Source organism: Lycium ferocissimum, chromosome 5, assembly GCF_029784015.1.
Source record: "Lycium ferocissimum isolate CSIRO_LF1 chromosome 5, AGI_CSIRO_Lferr_CH_V1, whole genome shotgun sequence".
Lineage (NCBI taxonomy): Eukaryota > Viridiplantae > Streptophyta > Magnoliopsida > Solanales > Solanaceae > Lycium > Lycium ferocissimum.
In genome coordinates this window covers 10,088,224-10,109,940 of record NC_081346.1, presented here as the reverse complement: position 1 = coordinate 10,109,940, position 21,717 = coordinate 10,088,224, and the positions used below count along the sequence as shown (strand labels likewise).

Below are 21,717 nucleotides of genomic sequence, written 5' to 3'. Positions count from 1 at the left end.
ATTAAGGCATAAGTATCTTGGTCCGCATAACTTTGAGTGAATTCCTTCTTTAAAGTTATCCGGTGGGGGGCATACTTTTAATGGGCAAACTTTTATGCGGGATCCAAGATAAACTTTTGAATGAATTATCAAAGTTATGGGACCGGCATACTTATGCCAAGTCACCCATAAGGCATAAGTATGCGTCGTCCGCATAACTTTGGTAATTCCTTCATTGAAGTGTATGTCGTTGGGCATAAATAAATTTAAACTTGCCTTGCGAATTTTTTTTTTAAAATTTTGACCGCGCGTGGGTTCGAACCTGGAACCTATGGGTTTATGCGAAGGGCAAAATTTAAAGATTTGAATATGAGACGCAAAATTTAAAGACCACCCCAAACGAAGGGCAATTCTGCGAATTGCCCATTAACTACTATATATAAATAAAATAATCAAAGTACCAACGGCCCAACAACTATAAGCAGCAATCAGATGCATAAACCAAAGGTGATAAACAAATGAGCGAAACTGCAACTACTTAAAATGACCAGTGAATATTTGTTGAGGCAATTAACTACCACCGGCACATGTGTTTCAGGAAGAAAAAAAAAATGGCAGCTTCATAGTATATGGCAGAGACACAGATCAAAAAATTAAATTTGATGAATTTATTATTCAAGGTTGAAAATATTAAACTCATTGTACATTTAAAATTATGTCCAGATTTGTCTTGGTCCTATGATTAAAAGTTAAAGGTTAAAAATACAAAAAGAGAGAAAATGTGACTTGACACCCTGAGTAAAGAAGAAACATTTGGATCTAATTTAATGAAGATTTGAAATGCTGTTGTTACTTTACATTATTCATAATGAAACGTAAATATTTACTTAAGTATTAATCCTAACTTGTAATTCTAATAACAAGCCGCTAAGTCAGCATTAACGGTTAGCGTATTCAAAATTTGAAACCAATATGATAAGAGCGTGTTTATTGGGCCCATTAGACGGGCCCAGCCCGAAGAGCCGTTTCTACAGAAGTTTTCAGATTTTGATTTTAAAGCAGTTGTAACACATTTCCCGCCCATACGTCACTGCCAATCTCTTCATGAGTATATATAGGCAACCCTAACTCATCATTTCCTTCATTGTTCTCTGGAAAACCTAAAATTCACAATGGAAGTTTCTGGAAAAGATCAATCCTCTGTTTCTGGTTTTAATCTCCACTTTTTAGTTTCTCTGTGTTTGCTTTTATACGTTCGTGTCTCTGTGTGTATTTATTTAATTGACCCCTAGTGTTTTTTTTGCAGCAAGTGCTAAGAGATTATCGTCAGGGACGAAGCTTTTGCGATATCCACTGCGATCGGCTGGTAAACCTAAGGAGGAGAAGCCGCCTTTGACTGATTCTTCTAACACTTCGGTTCCTAGAAGGTATGTCTTTATTGCTGCTGTTACTTTGACTATTTTTTGGTCTGTTTAATAAATTTAGTGTTAAAATTGCATGAGCATATGTTGTTTGAATGAAGAATTTCCTAATTCCTCTGGTTCTTTGCAAACCTAGAAATTGTAGTCCATTCGCCATAAAAGTCGTTTTATTTCAATTTTGGAAGAAGAAGAAATTGTTGAATTTGTATACATGATTTTCTGCTATGTCTACGAAGGTCAATCATATCCACGCTGGCATGTTGAGCAGTTATTGATTAATTGGCCGATAAACCTTATCCAGCAAAGAGATTTGCTCTTTATCATATTCTAGTGAAAATGCCTTTTCATGCCCACTGCAACACACAATATTATAAAATCATTAGGAGACATTCAATAGCATCTAAAATTGTTTATTTGAACTGCATGATAATATTTGGTCTGGAATCAAGTAAACACTCTTATCAAATTTATTTAACAAAAATAGAGATGTTAACCTGTCCGCGACGTTAAGTTTTATAGCTTTCTGTTGTTCATTGTCATAATAAATGGTGTCTTGCAGTAAGAACAATCTAACTTAAGTAAAGTAGAAGAAGATGGTTATTTTTTCCCCCTTTGTAATAGAAATCAAAAAATTTACACTAATGACATGTATACAAGTACAGAGACTTTGAGGATGTGCACATTCATGTTATTTTTACTTTTTAAGTGTAGTGCATGTGTATGCTTTCTTAATGTTTTTTCATCTCATATTTTAGGGGAAAACCTGCCTCAAGTGTTAGTAAGAGTGTGAATGTCCTTGATCTCTCTGGCAAGGAAAAATCTGCTGCGAAACCTCCAAGAAGGCTGTCTATTCAGTCTAAGCCAAGTGCAAGCCCTGCCTCAAGAGCAGTAGGCACTATCACTCCTATTTCTGAGGCTAGAGCAAGGAGATCCTCGATCAACCAGGGGAAAACTACTAATACACCGGTTTCAGCCGTTGCAAAGTCATCAAATGGAAAGGAAAGCAATCGTCTGTTCTCTTCAATCTATTGGCTTTCCCAGATTAAGCTCTCTGAATCTGCTGCTAAGCATTCAATTTCTCTTGGTTTTTTCAAACTCGCTTTGGAAGCTGGCTGTGAGGTACGACATATCATAAGCTAATGAAAATAACATCCCTACTTTTTATTTTTTTAATTAAGAAGTTCACTACTGTTATGAATTTTCCATTGTGATGTTGTAGAAAAGTTCAAAGACTGTCTGTAGTTAGTGAATTAAGTTATAGGAATCGACTACGTAACCTCTTACCCTTTTCTATGTCTTTTTAATTTCAGCCTCTTCAACGTTTGAGGGATGAGCTGAAATCCTATGTGCAACGTCATAACCTTGTCGATCTTGGGGAGCCAGTGAAACAATTGTTTGAAAGCTACAATATTTCTCAAGAGTTTGAGCAGTTGCAAGTATCTGAGACTTGTTCCCATGTGCCTGAAGATGGGACACCTTCATCTGATGATGAAGTGCATACCTCTTCATCTGTTGCTGGCACTGAGAAATCGGAACCTGAAGTCTTGAACAAAGAAGCTGTTGAAACTTGCCAAGTGGCAGAACCAACTAAGGAGACTTCATCAAAGAAGGAAAATGCATCTAAGAACCGTAGATCTGTAAATAAGAATGCTGCAACTCCGAAATCTACAACAGATGTTTCTGGTACCATTAAAAAGAAACTTGAAAATCCTAAGCAAGAACCAAATAAGAACAAGGGGAAAAGACAGGGAAAGAAATCTGCTCAAGTAGAAGGTAAATATATGCTTGTACCTTTCTTGGCCAAAAGTCTGGCGTTTATGTTAATGAGGTTTGTTAACTTTCTTTTTCATAGGTCCTGCTAATGCTGACACTGCTGAGAAAGTCCCTCCAGAAGACAAAGAGAATATGGTAAGAAGAGAAAATATGGTTGAACTTCCCTTTTGACATCTTTCAATTGTTGAGTTTCAGAAACATCATAAGCCTTATCTCATTGATTAGTTCTCACTATCTGCTACTCGTGTAACTATGGTATTTCTTTGTCTTGTCTGATCAAATAACGACCTGAAGGCACCTTCCCCTCTTAGAACTTCCTCTTTATGGCAAATATGGCCTTTTGAGTTAGGACTAACTAATTATTTTCTTTATTGTAATAATAATCATATGCCTTATAATACCATAGTTAACTTTGCTATCACTTTTTGCAGGATGCTCCACAGTCAGAAGAGATCAATGTTACAGAAGTTTAAACAAATGTATGGAATCAAAGAATGTTGAACATACTTCTATTATGGTTTTTCATTTTGGTGTTCATAATCAGGAAGCTTTTCCTTGTATAGATAATAGAAGGGTCGAGTTGAAGTGTCACTCTGGGGTGTGCATTTGGTTTGTTTGGTTCTAGTTTGACCCAAGACTTTAGGGAATTATACATATGTTTATGTTTTTTAATTGCATTTGGTTTTAAAAATATTATATTGGAAATGTGTTATTATGCTGATGTTCTTTGCAGTGAAATACTAGTGTTTGTCACGAGTTCGTGTGCTTTGTACTAGCCGTTTTTCATCCTCTAATGAGCGCAGTGATAATTGCAAGTATATTGCAGTAGCCATTTTTTTGATATATACTAGGTCAGCATAGAGATTGGCCAGTTTGTGTTGTGCATATATGAAATTGTTCTACCTATTAAAAGAACTCTGATTAAGGTAAGACAATATTGAGTGATTTCCTCTATCCCTGGTCGTCAGTTAGTGCTTTTGTTATGCAGCATTCTTTGTCCATTTGAACTATGTCCTCTATCCTCTAGGAAGTGATGGTTTGGCTATAAGTACAATATGATTGTTCTGTGCTGCTTCAACTGTAAAGAGAACACTCCCTATCTTTAGTATAATCAGCGTCGTGGAAAAAATTTAGCAACAAGCTTTAAGATTAGAAACCCTCAATATATGTGACAACAATAATTTCACTTCATTTCCATAATGCGTCAGTTATCATCTCAAATACGGTTTCTTGCCATTTTAACTCTTTTGCTCTTTCCTTTTGTTCCTAAAAATGACAATCTTTTATTCTCGTACAAATGATATGACATGCTAAATATTAGTACAAGATTCTAAAAATACTTTTGGCAAGATTCTCAGTCACCTTTACAATGTCCAAAAGTCTATTATCACTCTTCTCACCAAATTTTGTTGCATGACTCAAGTTTAACATTGACTTGGAACCATGTAAACCATGCGTTGATAATTCCATTGCTAGACCTATTTAGAACTACGTAAACCCAGCTTTAACTGTTTCATTGATAGATTATGGTAATAAGCTAGATGGGCTTATTAGAGCCTGCTTGGATGGGCTTAAAAAAAGCAATTGATAGAGCCAACTTATTAAAAAAAGCGCTTAATAGTAAAACGACATAAGTCGCTTTTTTAAAGTGTCGGGAGATAACTTATTTTTAACTTATTTTAAGCACAAAATGGCTTATAAGCTTAAGCCAAACGGGCTCTTAGTGACATCAATATCTGATCAGTAACAAAATAGATCTGCTAATTAAATACTAACTAAAATGAAGTGGATAGCAATTGACCTAACAGCTCATGAAAGTCATTGTTTCATTTCGTTTGAATATATGATCATGCATTGCTGGTCTACAAGGTTTACAAGTTAAATCCAATCTTCAGAGGAAATGGAAGTATCTGAAAACCATCTCCGTTGGAAAAACAACTAGCACATTTTAAGCAAATCCAATACCAGAATTCATTATCTACAGGAGCTTGGCAACCCAATGCAGAGAACAACAATTGAGGGGAGTAGCATCAAGCAATTATACTAGGACCAGAGCACGAAGGAGTTCCACTAAAATTAGAATTTCGGACAAAGGTATCTGGAAACATTACATGGATGAGCCTTAAAGCTCGTGATTGAGATTGTAATAATCTCTATTTCGAGGTACCAGTCTGCCGTCCAGCTCTGCTCCACAATTTCTCTAACTCTCCTGTTGTACTCCCGCTTATTCTCACTGAACAACCGAGCAGCTTCTGAGTTTGCAGGAGAATTAGGGTTTGGGTCACACAGCAATGACTGCAAGAATAAGATAAAGTTATTAAGCATTTATGCAAACAAGAAATCTGAAGTTCTCTTCTGAAGGTGTACGGTGCTCGTCTGCATGAAAGTCTCCAGTGGTAAAACCAACGACAACGAACAAATTATTACTTATACAAGCAAGAGGGACAAAAGAGGGTTGGAGTAAACCCAGTACATGTAAGACCAGTAACCTTCTATTATAACATCACCTTCTCGCACACAGACACTCCGTGCCGTAACTGTACAGCCAATCAACCACCATAAACAATCCCAACCTCCATCCCCCACCCCAAAAAATAATTACAGAATAAGTGTCTCATTATTTTCACAGAGAAGGATAAACTAGGAAACAGCAGTATTCAAGTAGATAAAGTTATGATACTGATAATAAATGAGATGAGTTTCTAATCTGATGCCCCCCCTCCTCATGCTTTACACTAAATAATCAACACAAGTGCTTGGACAGCGCATTCATCAGGAGGTGTATGTTGGTTCCTCTATGATGTAGAGATTACAGGAAATCCAAACATAATGAATTTCAACTAAAAGTAACACTATCAAGAAATTATACACACACACACAAAAAGTACAAATATAAACCAGTCCTTTTTCCACAGGGTTGTCCTATTTTCGCTACTCAGGTCACCCAAAATGGCACATAATTTTCTGGGAGAAAATTTGAATGGTATATAATTCACAAGCTCATGACTCACTATTCCAACCAACTTTTTCTATATTCCATGCGAAAAGAACGAAAAACTTATCATCCTAAATGTTCTACAACAGAAACCAGATAAAATATTTCAAGTCTTCATTAAGCTTTGCTTGGAAAGCGGGAAAAAAAAAAGAACAGAGAGGCAGATTTATTCAAATTCTTCTCTCACTCGGTTTGTGTAGAAAATGAGGAAAGCAAATATCAGAGGGAAATTAAAGTTGATGAGATAGATAGCTCAAACAGATCTTCTTTTTTGCCTTCCTTGTATTTCCACCCAAACCAAGCAGAGGATAGAAAATGGCATGATCAGAATTTAATGTCAATGCTTCTAAGATGAGTCATCCAAACTCCACATGTCCATATCCCTTGAGCCATGCCACAATATAAGCTTCTTAGACTCGTGTGAATATTGCTTAATAGGCGTAACTTACACTTCCTAAAATACCTATATAAAAGGTCTAGCACCTTACTTTGAATGTGCTTGTCATGAAACATTCCTATCGCAGTTCTAAAACTTTTCCTTCTAAAAACCGTAGTAGTACCTCCTATCCATTTAGTTCTCTTATTGCAAATTATTAGCAAATTTCTGCTTGCAGGTCAACAATCAACCTAAGTGCCAACATGGCAACATAGACAAACAACAAATTCCATACAAAAGTTGCATCTCTGTTACATAGATAGATTCACCCTTGAACTTACATCTTCTGCTGTACTTCTACTTTCTCTATCTTGCTATATTCACCATCTCTATCATTATTTTTCTACTTTTCCCTTTTCTCTTCCTATGTTAATCTTCTTTATCTCAATTTTCAGTATTCTTGTTTTAGTAGGCGTTTGACCATAGAAATTAAAAAAAAAAAAAAATCACTTTTCTTTGGAATTTTGAAGTTGGAGTTGTCTTTGTGTCACAGCTTTTGCAGATAATATAAATGTACTTTTTAACAAGTTTTTGGTTGTGAAAAAAGTGAAAAATAAGATTTTGTTTGTTTTTTAAATTCCAAATATATTGAATTTTTGGAACGTGTTAATTGAGCTTAACACAATTCTGTAGACCTAAGAGATCAATGGAGAAGAATAATTTTTTGATACCAATAGAAAAGACACAAAGAGAGAAGTGAATGAAATTCTGTGTCTTTTCTATTAAAATCCATTTTTGATCTATCATAAAGCATCATCGATACTAAATCTCCTATTCATCGATTGACTTTAATATTTTTTTTATCTTCCCTTCAAAAGAAAATCCTTTCTGATTTGTGACGATAGATTAGCGCATCCGTCTTTGTTTTTATGCAAACACTAGAGCTTCCAAAATTGCTATTTGTTAATTTTATTCCTTTTTACCCCTTTTCTATCCTTAGGGGAGGTTTCGACCATATAACACTTCGAACTTTTTATTCATTTTTAGTATTTTTTATATATTTTTATTTGAGTTAAGTTTAGTTTTTCGAGATCTTAAATTATTTTATTATTCTAAAAAACTAGTTACATTGTCGTTCGTAACTATGGTATTATTATTATTATTATTATTATTATTTTCCATACTGGAGACATTTTCTTTATTCCGACAAACCGTGCACTTCTTGACATTAAACATCTTGTTTCCAATAATTTTGGCCCTCCGGATTAAAAAAGTGTCAAGAAATTAATGTCGTCGAGTTGGGGATCTTTTTTTTTTTTTTTTGGGGTTGGAAAAAAATTGTAAGAGCGATTCTTGCGGTCTCAAGTCCTAAATCGAAATGTAATTAACAGTTGGATTTGGACAAATCTTTTCGCTACTAAGTTGTCCTTCCTCTTGTAGAAAATGTTATGTGATCAAATCCCAATGCCTATTTATCGTCTTAATAAAGAAATGCCTCCAATTAAGTAATGCCTATTTTAGTCAATTTACTTATTTTTTCTTGGAGTTGTGATGTAGTTTCTCATGTATGCTAAGGAGTCATTTTGCATTAAAATAGCCATACCGCGTTCGGACTTTTAGGGAAAAATTTTTTTTATCCGAGGGAGTAATTTATCTTGGATATCCCTTCGGACCATTCTGACTGTGTCCTTTTGTTTCAATTACACCATACCCCCTCACAAAAGAAAACCTTCGGTAAGACCTAAAAACCCTCGAGTTCCTTGTAAATTCCTTCATTATGACCTTATGAGGATCATTGCTACCCTCCCGAGTGATAATGTGACCAAGATAATCTACTTCCATCTTGCCAAAAGAAATTTGCTAAGTTTGACAACAGAGTGTGATGTTCAAAGACTTTTGGCTTTTTAACTCTAAGTGCGATAAATGGGAAGACAAGAGGAACGTAGACTAATATATCATCAAAAAATACAAGAATGAACTTCCGTAGGTAAGGTTGAAAAATGGTGTTCATCAAACTCTGAAAAGTAGATGGTGCATTTGTTAAACCAAATGGCATGACAACAAATTCATAGTGCCCATTGTGTGATCTAAATGCTGTCTTTTCAATGTCTGAATCTGCCATCCTAATTTGGTGGTATCACTAAGGTCCCGATTTAGAGAAGAATTTGGACCCTCCCAATTCATCTAAAAGTTCCTAGGATATGGAATTTGTCTTTAATTGTTTTCTATAGTCAATACATAATCTGACCATCTTCCTTTTTAACCATGACTATAGGAAAAGAATCTTTAACAAATGAATGATCTTTTCAATTTCATCTTTTTTTCATCTATGGGATAAATAAGAAGATTGGCTGTGAGAGAATTCAAGTAACAAATCTTAGACTATTGCATATTTACTATTTGTCATCGTGTTCGGTGGCCGGCTTACTCAACAATCGTGCATTTTGACATTGTGAATATCACCGAGTGAAACCTTCCTTCCATTGAATCATGAAATGTCTCTAAAATTCATTTAATTTTAAAAATACCAAGAACAACATCGCCCCTCCTAGTGGAATCACCAACATATCAGCCATGAAATCTATATCTTCCAGTCACCTTGTACTTGGTCTTTAGTTATCAAAATTATCATATCTCCGAGCAATATCGATATTATTGTGTGGCACCCGAATCCACCGAAGTACATGAACCGTCTTACTCTTTACCCGCTATTTGAAAGTACTCTCTTCCATTAAAGCTAACTCATCTATTTTAATTTTATTCATGAAGGAGTTAAGTTTTAATTATATTATCGATAATTCTTGTAAGAGTTCCAATAAGGGTGGTTAACAATTGTTCGATATAGTGAAAATTTATAACGCTTTCAGGTTCTTGGTGATAACATCCTAATATAATCAATCTTTTAAGAAATTGTGATTTATGGTTTCATCAAATTTGTCCAAAAATTCTTGGACACTCCCATTTTGCCTCAATCCGATCAACTGCCATAGGATCATCGCTCATAGATGGCTAAATTGAGATTCAAAGCACGCACATAATCTAGCTAATTTGGAATCTTCATTGTATTAATTTCATACTTCCGGTGTTTCGTCGACCTCGAAAATTATCGACAAATCCGGCCTCTATATATAATCCGGGAAATTCGAGTAACGAGTGTTTATGAAATTAGGGTTTCCACCGCGATTTCCTCTTCCATTCGATTTCCTCCACCATCGACGCGCATATCGCCATACGGATCTCCTCTCTCCGAGGAGCTCGATTTTGACCCTACAATCAATGATTTCTTCCATCGTTGTACCCATTGTTTGTATTTGTCCTTTCATCGGTTCTTGAGTTACCGTCACATTCCAAACTTTTGAGGCTTAACACAAAACCTAAGAGATCAATGGAGAAGAATAAAATTTTACCGAAGGAGAGATACCAATAGAAAAGACAAAGAGAGATAGAGTTTATTGTCACTAATCAATGAATGGATTACAATGAGTTGTGTCTTTGTATATGTACCGAATTACTTAACCGACTATTACTGTTAACAACCTCTAACAAGTCGGTTACTTCTACTAACTACCTCCAGCTGTCACTTAGCTGTGAATTGACTATTATACCCTCCTATACCACTGTCAGTTGACTACTATGCCCTTTTATACAAATATGGCATATAACAATTTTCATGGCCGAACACTGATTTTTTGGAAAAAGTGAATAATTCTTTCTTCTACTAAAATCCATTTTTGATCTATCATAAAGCATCATCGATACTAAATCAATTCAAGCTTTAATATTTTTTTTTCATTTTAGAAAATCCTTTCTGATTTGTGACGATAGATTAGCTCATCCGTCTTTGGTTTTTATGCTAACACTAGAGCTTCCAAAATTGCTATTTGTTAATTTTATTCCTTTTTACCCTTTCCTATCCTTCCAACTTTTTATTCATTTTTAGTATTTTTTATATATTTTTATTTGAGATAAGTTTAGTTTTTCGAGATCTTAAACTATTTTATTATTCTAAAAAACTAGTTACATTGTCGTTCGTAACTATGGTATTATTATTGTTTTCCATAAGATTTTATTTTTGCTTCCTATTACTCCTGATTAAAAAAGTGTAACATCCACTTATTAAATCAAAAAATAATTAACTTTATCTTGCCACTATTAAATGTTATGTGATCCTCTATTTAACTATAAATATTAATTTACATATTTTTGAAGTAGTTTCTTAAAGAGTGTGCAAATGGCCAAGACTCTTTTTTTTTTTTTTATAAAAAATTTATTGTGGATAAAGGCAAAGCCTTCAACAAAATCCCTTGAAAGCACATATGTGTAAATTGTATGTGTTTGAAATACTCGCCTCAGGGGAAGCATTGGCAAAATGCCCCGGGGCTCACGTTAAGGGCTTAATTCCTGTGAGGCTTACACCTTAAGCGCCTGACTGTACGCCCTAAATACGCCTAACGCTCGGGGCTCGCCTAAATTTCTTAATTAAAATCCTCATAATTCTTTAACAAATGAATGATACTTAATAGTTTTTCATATATATAAATAAGAAGATTGGGTGTAATTCAAGTAACAAATCTTAGTATTGCATATTTACTATTTGAGAACATCGTGAGGGTGAATATCACTTAATATTTCTTTTAAAAATACATAGCCAATTTGTACATTTCACTTGTCATTGGTCTTTAGTTATCAAAATTATCATATTTTATTATTTCGCTATTTGAAAGTAATTTTAATTTTATTCATGAAGGAGTTAAGTTTTAATTATAACATCGATAAAGTTTATTGATATAAAATAAAGAGTGTGATAGTAATATTGTTTTAAGAAATTGTGATTTTTTCATTATTGAAAAGTTAAGATGCTAGAGTTGATTTGTATTCCGTAATAGCTTTTATTTCATTGTATTGTTTATACTTGTAAAATTATGTTATATATAATTACAAGTTGTAAGCAGGGGTGACTAACAGGTGAGACTAGTAATGCTTTTGCTTTAGGCTCCAAAACTTTTGAGGCCCCAAAAAATTTTACCGATGAAATTTTTAGTATTGAAGATTATAAAAAGAAGTACAAAATATATATAACAAAATATATATAACAAAAGAAAGAAAAAAACACTATCTACATTTTAAGAGCAATATTTTAAAACTTTGAACTAAACTACTCAAATCTTCATATTATTAAATAAAGTTTTACAATAACATCCTAAGTAATGTCTTTAAAACACATAGCTAACATCTTATTTACTTGAATTGATCCTCACTAATATAAATATTAATGTTACTATATGAAGTAAAAGACAACAAGTATGAAAAATAAAAAGGCAACACTAAATTTTTTGTGTATGTGTTTATACTTAAGGCCTCACATTTAAATTTAGCTTTAGGCCACTAATTTTTATGAAATACTAAAAATTAAATATCCATGGGGCTTACGCCCCTCTCGAGCCTTACGTCTCGCCAAAGCAAATGTAAAACGTCCCGCCTTACTCCCTCGCCTTTTTAAAACACTAATCCACATCTATTTCAACCCACCCATTTGGCCCATTGATTTAGCCCATCCTTGAAAGCCTTCAACTTGAAAGCACATATGTGTAAATTGTATCCACATCGATTTCAACGGCCCATTTGGCCCATCCTGTTTCAATCGGCCCATGTATTTAGCCCCTCCAAGTTTCTACAACGTCATTTCTACCCAACTTCATTTCCTTCTCTCTTTCCCATTAGGGTTTCTAGCCATGGCAACGGCCTGTATTCCATGTAATAAGTTGTTCAAAAAGAGTAAATGTAAAGGATGTGTACTGAATGATAGATTTAATTGTCCAAATATTAAAGATTTAGAACTTATTTTGGAAGTTATGGGGGCCCATTCTTTCAAACTTGCGATTTTGAGTATTGCAACTCGTGAAGATCAAAATCTCTTCATTGATGCTTGGCTTCGGGCATCAAAGAATAACAATCGTATGGAAGGTTATTTCTCAGATTTTAGAACGTATTTTAAGTCTGACTTACCTTATATTTTCAATATTATTTAAGGAAAAGGGCCAAATATACCCCTGAACTATTGGAAAAGGGCTTAATATACCCCTTGTTATACTTTGGGACCAGATATACCCCTACTGTTATACTTTGGGCACAAATGTACCCTTCATTTTAACGGAGGACACGTGTCATCATATTATTGGCCTATTTTAACTATTTTCAAATTAATTAAAAATTGAGGCAAGCTCCATCAATGATGCCGCCATCGCCACCTTCCGCCGCCGTCGCTGGCGCTAGTCAAAAATTTCACCACCACCCCGCCACCCTCCTCCGCCGCCACCTTCCATCGCGTCCTGCTCTTCTTGCTACCGCCAAATCAATAACTCAACCCAAAACAATTCAATCTTGAACAAAACCCAGATTTTATCATGCTTATATTCTTTGCAGTGTAATATTAGTAGTATTTTGTCACGAGTTAGTGTGCTTTGTACTTGCCGTTTTTCATCCTCTAATAAGCGCAGCATTATACGAGTTTGTTCTACCTGTTAAAAGAACTCTGCATAAGAGTACCGACTCGGTTCATAAGACAATATTGAGTGATTTCCTCTCCCCTGGTCGTTCTGCTAGTTTGATATGTTTGTCATCTCGTGTTAGTGTAGTCATTGTTGTTAGTGCTTTTGTTATGCAGCATTCTTTGTCCATTTCAACTATGTCCTCTACCCCCTAGGAAGTGATGGTTTGGCTATAAGTGCAATATTATTGTTCTGTGCTGCTTCAACTGTAAAGCGAATACTTCCCACCTTTAGTATGATCGACGTCGTGGACTATACCAAAAATTTAGCAACAAGTTTTAAGATTAGAAAACCCTCAATATACCGCGACGACTAGGTTGAGCTGAAACTTGAAACTAAGTTGAGCTGAAACTTAAAACTATGTAACAACAATAATTTCACTTCATTTTCCATAATGCGTCAGATATCATCGACAATACTGTTTCCTGCAATTTTTAACTCTTAGTCTTTCCTTTGGTCCTTCAAATATGACATCTTTTATTCTTGTACAAATGATCTGATATTAGGACAAGATTCTAAAATACTTGGCATGTCTATTTTAACTTTTTATGACAAAAATACGATATTTATTTAGATACACCAAACATAAAATCGACTTGGAACCATGTAAACCATGCTTTGATAATTCCGTTGCTAGACCTATTTAGTACTCTGTAGCTAACTGTTCCATTGATAGATTTAGTGACACCAATAGCTGATCAGTAACAAAAGAGATCTGCTAATTAAATACTAAATAAAATGAAGTGGATAGCAATTGATCCAACAGCTCATGAAAGTCATTGCTTCATTTCGTTTGAATATATGATCATACATTGCTGGTCTACAAGGTTTACAAGTTAAATCCAATCTTGAGAGGAAATGGAAGTATCTGAAAACCATCTTTTTTGGAAAAGCAACTAGCACATTCTAAGCAAATCCATTACCAGAATTCATAATCTACAGGAGCTTGACAACCCAATGTAGAGAACAACAATTGAGGGGAGTAGCAACAAGCGATTATGCTAGGACCAGAGCACGAATGAGTTCCACTAAAATTAAAATTTCAGACAAAGGTATCTCCAAATATTACATAGATGAGCCTTAAAACTCGTGATTGAGATTGCAATATCTCTCTTTCGAGGTATTAGTCCGCCGTCCAGCTCTGCTCCACAATTTCTCTAACTCTCCGGTTGTACTCCCGCTTATTTTCACTGAACAACCGAGCAGCTTCCGAGTTTGCAGGAGAATTAGGGTTTGGATCACACAGCAATGACTGCAAGAATAAGAGAAAGTTATAACTCCTCTACATGCAAGTCTCCAGTGGTAAAGAGCAATTACCACTGTATATCTCCCAACTCACCTTTTGAGTAACCTCATTCCCACCTCCCTCCCCTACTTAACAAATTATTACTTATACAGGAAGAGGAAGAAAAGATGGTTGGAAACAAGCCCAGTAAATATAAAAAACCAGTTCCTTTCTACGATAACATCACCTTTTCACACACTGCAGTAACCATACATATCCAGCCAACCAGCTCCAACCCCCAAACCCCACCCACACCCCCACCCCCAAAAAGAAGTTTACAGAACATCTTTATCTTTCTTTTCACAGAAAAGGATAATCTAGGAAATAACACAAGGAGATAGAGTTATGACAGAGATAATAAATAAGACGAGCTATAAGCCAATCCAAACGGGCTCTATGTGTCGAAAAAATAAATAAGATGAGTATCTAATCATGCCTTTCCTCACACTTGACACTAATGTGGCCTTGTTATATGGTTATTGCTCAAATATACCTCCTTCATAATAACAAGTCCATGTCTGTTTGTTCATCTATAATCTAGAGATGATAGGAAATCCAAATATATGAATTCAAATTACAAGTAATACTATCAAGAAATTACACACACACACCCAAAAAAAAAAAAAAAAAAAAAAAAAAAAAAAACATAAGTACAAATATAACACATACTCCTATTTCCACAAGCCAATCCTATTTTTGCTATTCAGGTCACCTAAAATGGCGCTTAATTTTCTTGGACGAAATTAGTTGGTTTATATGATTACAAGCTTAGGACTCGATTCTACCATTCCAACCAACTTTTTCTATATATACCATGCTAAAAGACATATAAACTTATGATCCTAAATGTTCTAACAACAAAAACCAGATAATACATTTAAAAGTCTTCCTTAAGTTTTGCTTGAAAACTGAGGGGGGGGAAAAAGAGGAAGGGAGATTTACTTAAATTCTTCTTACTCAGTTTGTGTAGAAAATAAGGAATGAAAATATCAGAGGGAAATTAAGGTTGATGAGATAGATAACTCAAACAGATCCGTTTTTCTCCTTTCTTGTTTTTTCCACCCAAACTAAGCAGCAGCAACAACATACCCAGTGAAATCCCACAAAATGGGGTCTGGGGAGGGTGGAGTGTACGCAGACCTTACCCCTACCTTGGGAGGTAGAGAGGCTCCACCCAAACTAAGCAAAGGAAAGAAAATGATTTCCTGTCACCTCTTCTTTCTTTTGTTTAATATAAATTTTATCATCCCCTATAATCCTTTCTTTTACTACCTTTCCCTAGATGCCATGCAAAGAATTAATAAGCTAGACCGTAAAATTCGGATAGGAGGCGCTCATTTCACACCGGCAAAGTATAACTGTTTGATCTCCTTCCCCACCCGACAACCACCAGTTCGAAGTCTAATGTCAATGCTTTTAAGATGAGTCATTCAAGCTCCAAGCTAATGTCAATATCCTTTGAGTCATGCCGGAATAGAAGGTCTGTCAGACTTGTGTGAATATTATCTAATGGGTGTAACTTGCACTGTTGCACATCCTTAAACACCTAAAAAAAGGCCTAGCACCTTACTTTGGATGCGCTTGTCATGAAACATTCCTATCGTAGTCCTGAAACTTTTCCTTCTAAAGACTGTAGTAGTACCTCCTATCCATTCAGCTCTCCAAAAATGATCTTGTTGCAAATTATTAGCAACTTCTGCTTGTAGGTCAACAAATCAACCTACGATATCAGCATAGACGACCAACAAATTACGTACAAAAGTTGCATCCCTGTATGTAAATTTAAGGCCAGAAGCTGGATTTCTCCGTGAACAAAAGGTGGCAGTAAGGTAGGATAAATATAGAATGATCCAAAGAGCTGCTCAACTTAGCAATGAATATTTGCTAGTATCACTACCAGATATGAGTACAGTATTTGTCTTTGTGATACATGTAACAAGCACTCCATCACCAAAGCAAGGTGTTATAGTCACCTGAATGGATTTATTAGCGGATTGCAAATAAACTAAGTGTTGATCAAAGACTGAGCATGAAATAGAAGTTCTTGAATTTGATGCTAAGTTGCATTAATGTGTTATACATGCCCTTCCATATTTCCTCCACCCTTCACATTACTATCTGTAGTAACAAATCTTTTGTTCAACATAATGACATCATCTCTACATGTTCTCTTTCAGTTTCTCTGGGAAGGATTAAACTTCACCATTTCAACATCTATCCACTCACTTTAGTTATAATTCAATTTTCACCAGAACCTAACCTTTTCTTCATCAAAGGAAGCATCTGGCAATCCCTAACCTGGACTCATTAGGATATGGGTTTATCCTTCCTAAAAATCACTTTGCAAAAGTTGTGATCCTATTATATTGGGGTTAATTGATTCCATAAAAGCGTAAATCTTGATTTATTTCTAGTTATTACTGCTGCTATTTGTTTCTACTTGTGGTACTCTCAAGATGCCTTGAATGAGATAAATTGATAAAAGATGATAATTTTTTGTTGAATGAACACTGGTATACCTTTTTTTTTATTTTATTTTTTTTAAGAATGAAATGAACACTAAAGAGGGTTCAATATGTATAACTATCATTGAAGAAATCAAGGACTTGAATCTAACAAACAAATTCCATGACAAGAACTCCTATCTCACTCCTCAATCGAAACACCCAAGCGTAAATGCTGTCTAGGAATTAAGCAAATAGACTTGCCCACAGAACACACAACAATCGTTCTCCGGAGAAGAACATAGAAGAGCTAAGCAGGCATTTGGATAATATTTTGTTGACGTTGAAAGAAAACAGGAAATTACACCCAATGACCTTGGAAGTGAGTGATCTCGAACTTTTGACCCCCGGTTTCCCCATGGACAAACCTTCAAGGTCAAAAGAAAAACTTGGAAGTTTTGCCCACGGGCAAGCGAGGTCAAAAGTTCAAGACCACTCATCTCCAAGGTCATTCTTGTAATCACCCCAACAAAAGAGTAATTCTAGTTGAAGTTGAAAAAAATAAATTAAAAGTAGTTATGTTTTGACATAAACGTCACTAGGGAAAAAAAATTTAAGTTTTGTGAATGAAAACCATTATTCCACCTGGAAAGCTCCTCAAACAAGCTTTTTAACTTCAAATTCCCTATTTCACGTTGAAGTTGAAATTATGGTCCAAATTATAAAACAAACATCGATTTGCAAATAATATTTCAAGTTGAAAATGAAATAATATATGTCTGAAAATGCAAACGTAGCTCTTTAGCCCCATTTTTTATAGTAACTATAATCAGCAGCTTTTCTCAAGAAATTTATCCAAATAATAAACACAAATGTTTATACTTGTGGGTGATTCGGAATTTTTATCTACTTTTGGAAAAGTAGACTTCCCCTCATATAAAATGAGTACCAAACATATAGAGATAATAGCTACGAAAGGATCAGTTAGGTCAAGTTAGTTGTGTTGTGACCAAAGAAAGTATTTTAAGAAGTTCCCTCTCCGCGAGAGCATTGTTCTGAGAGAACTGTTAAATTTAAACAGAAATATTTATGACCATCCTCTAGATAAAATGCCTGATATTTGGCCTAGGCTAAGGGTCCTTTGTTTGGACAGCTTTACGATAATCCTACTTCCATTGTCCAGAATGTCAAAGAGAACCTTTCTAGACATTCTAGGAATCATAACTAATTTTATGGAGAAATGCTTGACACACCAAGTCCCCGCAAACAATTGGAATCACTTTTCCGTGATTCCTCTATACTCACTTTCTCATGTAGAATTTACATGGAAAACATCCAAGCATGAAATGCAAATGCAGAAGCAGCATACAATTGAGTAATCCAGATATCACAAGGAAAAGAGAACCTTACTTATGATCACTGTAGAATTCACAACGGTAGCTACTGCTTACGCCTTATCACAATTTAACTATTGTTACAAGGATCTTTTCGCTGTATCTATAAAAATAAAGCTCAAAGAAACAAACAATAAACTGCTCTTTTTTCTGAGCTATTCTTTATTATGGACTCCGAAATTTAGGCTGAGCTCCATACCTGGATGGATGTAAGTATAGCTGCAACATCATATATTGGACTCCACTGGTTTTGCAGGATATCCAAACATATACTTCCATCTGCATAAACTGGAAAAAAGAAAAAAAGAAAAAAAAGGAAAAGAAAATTCCAGATTAGAATTCATTTTCCAATTCTCTAATGACTGGAAAACCAAAATTACACCTCCAACTTACTATTTGGATGAAACATGCGAGAAACAAATCGCACTGTTGGTGGCTTGTTGGGATAATCCTCACCGAATTGAAGCGACAATTTAAACGTACCTGAAGTACTCAAATGGTATTGTAACAGACCAAAGTAGCAAATTCATGTCAGGAAAGAAGATATCAACACATAATTCACTCCGGAAAAAGTGCATAATGTATGTTTTTTTCCTGTTGAAAAACTAAAAACACGCCAGAAGCAATAGCACAAAATCCAATTGCTTCAAATGTATAACACATTTCTTGGTCAGTCCAGACAAAATGTAACCGCTAGATAAGTCCACTTGAGGATATATTTGGTTCAACAATAGCAAAGTAAGGTGCCTTCATTACAAGATTAGGCAAGACAACATACACGTTTCTTAAAGCTAAGCAGATAGAGTAGCCCAACTGTGCTGCACACATAGCTACTTCACCAAAAATACATAGAGTTTGACCAAATGCAAAGAACCTATTGCAGAATCGCATAGAAGATAAGATTGCAGCACTTCTTCACTGACCAACTTGCTTTTGGCATTACGCACGAATGATGACAGATAATCAGGTGGAAAATCATAGAAATGACATGACCAGGAAAGTTCGGATTGGGAGATCAAAGACAAAATTCTTTCCATCAGAGCACTTGACAGTATGATCATAAATAGTTTGTGCAAGAGGTACACCCCCGCTGAATGATTTTAATATAACTTACAACTGCACTTGTTACTTCTTTTCTTTTAGATTCTTATTTTTATTAATGGGTGTGGGGTGGACAGGGAGCATAAGAATCCATAAATGACAAATCAGATGACAGAAAAAAAAAAAAAAAAAACAGAGAGACTTATAAAATTGAAACATCAACTCTGCATATACAACCACACATAAAATTAGACCAAACCATTAGCAAGTTAACATATGCCAAACTCCGGTGCTCTGATATACATTTAGAGCAGTATTTAAATACAAGGGAAACTCACCTCCATCCCAAGGAGTATCATCAGGACTGCATTTCACAAAAATAGAACAGAAATTAGTTTAGTTATGTCTGGAAAAACATGCCAAATAGATGCACCAACAGACAAGCAGTATTAACCAAGTCCAAAGCACATATATCATGAACTTTTAATTACAAGACTGACCCAAATATAACGGCGTTCCAAAGCATAATGTTATTGTCTTGAGGAGCACCACTAATACCAGCAGGAGGGTCCTGTTGTAACCTCTTGAAATCCCTCATCAGTCTCTTCCTTGCAGGTGTTGACATTTTAACTACCTACACATTACCATGACAGAATTAACAAAACAATCAAGCAATTAATAGGAAGCATCACTTTTTTCCTTTGTTGATAATTGAAGCAAAGCAAAAGATTAATATTAATGAGTATTCCCTGCCTCCTTAACTTATCGATCCTATATTAATCAGCTCAAAATCCAGCATAGGACAGCTGAAATTACTGTGCTGAGGAGTTGGGCTTTTAGCTAAAATGGACTAATTATGACAGCATATTTTTTATTGTTCTAATCATGACAATATTCACTGAGAAACTAAAAGGTTTTGTCTCTAATTGTCACAAAAAGAAAACAGCCAAAAAGCTACTAATTCTTCAGCTAAATTCATCCTTATCATGCGATGCAACTTTGTCATAATGAGAAGGAAAGTGAAATTCAAATGGTTTTTACTCGAAAAACCATAGGCCTTTGCCTCCAACTATTAAGATCCACAGATAATTTAGCCAAAAAAATAATAAACATATGATCCAAGAAATAATATAAGAAGAAATTGAATATATAGAGTTAGTTACCTAACAGGGAAAAGACAATCGCCTTAGCTAGGGTTTGCTTCAGCGATGGAGTCCTATTTTGCTCTCGAGGAATCGAAGAATGAAGTCGGCAGTAGTATTATTGAGGAAACAAAAGGGGAAACAGAGCGTGGGAATTGGTCCTACAGGGGAATATCACTTGTTTGCATTTGCATCTCTCCACTTGACCACCTGCGCCCCACCCCACCCAATGCAACTTGCTGTTAGTCTTTGTCCAAGAGGGTCCTTAATGGATTCCACTTTAAGTAACTATTTTATTTATATATACTAGTTTTCGTACCGACCGCGCGATAGCAAAAGATTTCTATTATAATATATCAATCTTGTAATTGATAAGGATAAAGATGAGATGTTGTAACCACCTTTAGAAAAATTAGGCTGACTTTGAATTCAAAAGTTCAATGAAAATTTATTTTCTAGTTTTAAAAATTAATATATCACTTATTATGGAATATTTTTTGGTTATTAAAAAACTTTGTCTTAACTTATTATTGTTGTCTTAAATTTGCCAAGTGGCTTGTTATTAGCTTGCCACTTGGCTTAACCACATTGCTTATACCTCTCCTATTTTATATATATAGATTTGCATCATATGCCTTATATGGTCCTCACACTTTTTAAATCACTCTTTTAAAATTGCTTATATCCAAAACTAGTTACCGGAGGCCCGTGCCAAGTCCGGGCCCAAACTCAATATATAAAAATATTAATTTTATTCAATAAGTACAATATGAGTTGTAGTTTTTTATCGCATTACTAATTCTATGTAATTATAAGTTAACCATATCTTATTGATAAGTTTTTATAATTATTAAAGCCTTTTCGTCATATAATTAGGAAATTTTAAAGAAAAATATTACTTATGAAGAAGAAAGTAAAGTAGGAAAATTAGCAAATCCCAAGGGACACAAGTGATTCAATATTCTGTAAACTAACATGATAAAGTACGATAGTGATTCGATATTCGATAAACTAACATGATAAAGTATGATAACTAACAACTTGGCGAAGATCATAGATTGAGAAATATTTTCGTATTTTTATGAATTTCGGAAAGATAAGATTTAATATAAACTGTATGAAAAGATTTTTTGTGTCTTATAAAAAATAACTCGTGTATGCAAAGGAATTAAAGTTCAAACCGAAACCAGAATTGAAATATATAATTTTTTAAAATAGCACTTATCCATGAAAAATATCCTGAAGGATTTCAAATACTATGTACTAATTTATTTTTAGTACACCCATACAAGAGTAGATTTTTATGTTCTTTAAAGAAA

The 21,717-nt window shown here is 34.7% G+C and overlaps 2 protein-coding genes across 2 annotated transcripts; one reads left to right on the top strand and one right to left on the bottom strand.

Moving 5' to 3' along the window:
• The first annotated feature begins 1,039 nt into the window (after positions 1-1,039).
• On the top strand, positions 1,040-3,926 carry LOC132055915 (uncharacterized). The gene is made up of 6 exons (XM_059447938.1): positions 1,040-1,188; positions 1,286-1,406; positions 2,156-2,519; positions 2,711-3,173; positions 3,253-3,308; positions 3,605-3,926. Exons 1-6 carry the CDS (start codon positions 1,152-1,154, stop codon positions 3,644-3,646), a joined length of 1,083 nt encoding a protein of 360 aa, XP_059303921.1. The 5' UTR covers positions 1,040-1,151; the 3' UTR covers positions 3,647-3,926.
• A 9,933-nt stretch (positions 3,927-13,859) lies between these two features.
• LOC132055914 (ubiquitin-conjugating enzyme E2 2-like) lies at positions 13,860-20,602 on the bottom strand. Its single transcript, XM_059447937.1, has 7 exons — positions 20,557-20,602; positions 20,420-20,522; positions 19,757-19,890; positions 19,595-19,620; positions 18,609-18,698; positions 18,415-18,503; positions 13,860-14,344 (listed from the first exon to the last, which is right to left on the bottom strand). Exons 3-7 carry the CDS (start codon positions 19,879-19,881, stop codon positions 14,216-14,218), a joined length of 459 nt encoding a protein of 152 aa, XP_059303920.1. The 5' UTR covers positions 19,882-19,890; positions 20,420-20,522; positions 20,557-20,602; the 3' UTR covers positions 13,860-14,215.
• Between the last annotated feature and the right edge of the window lie 1,115 nt (positions 20,603-21,717).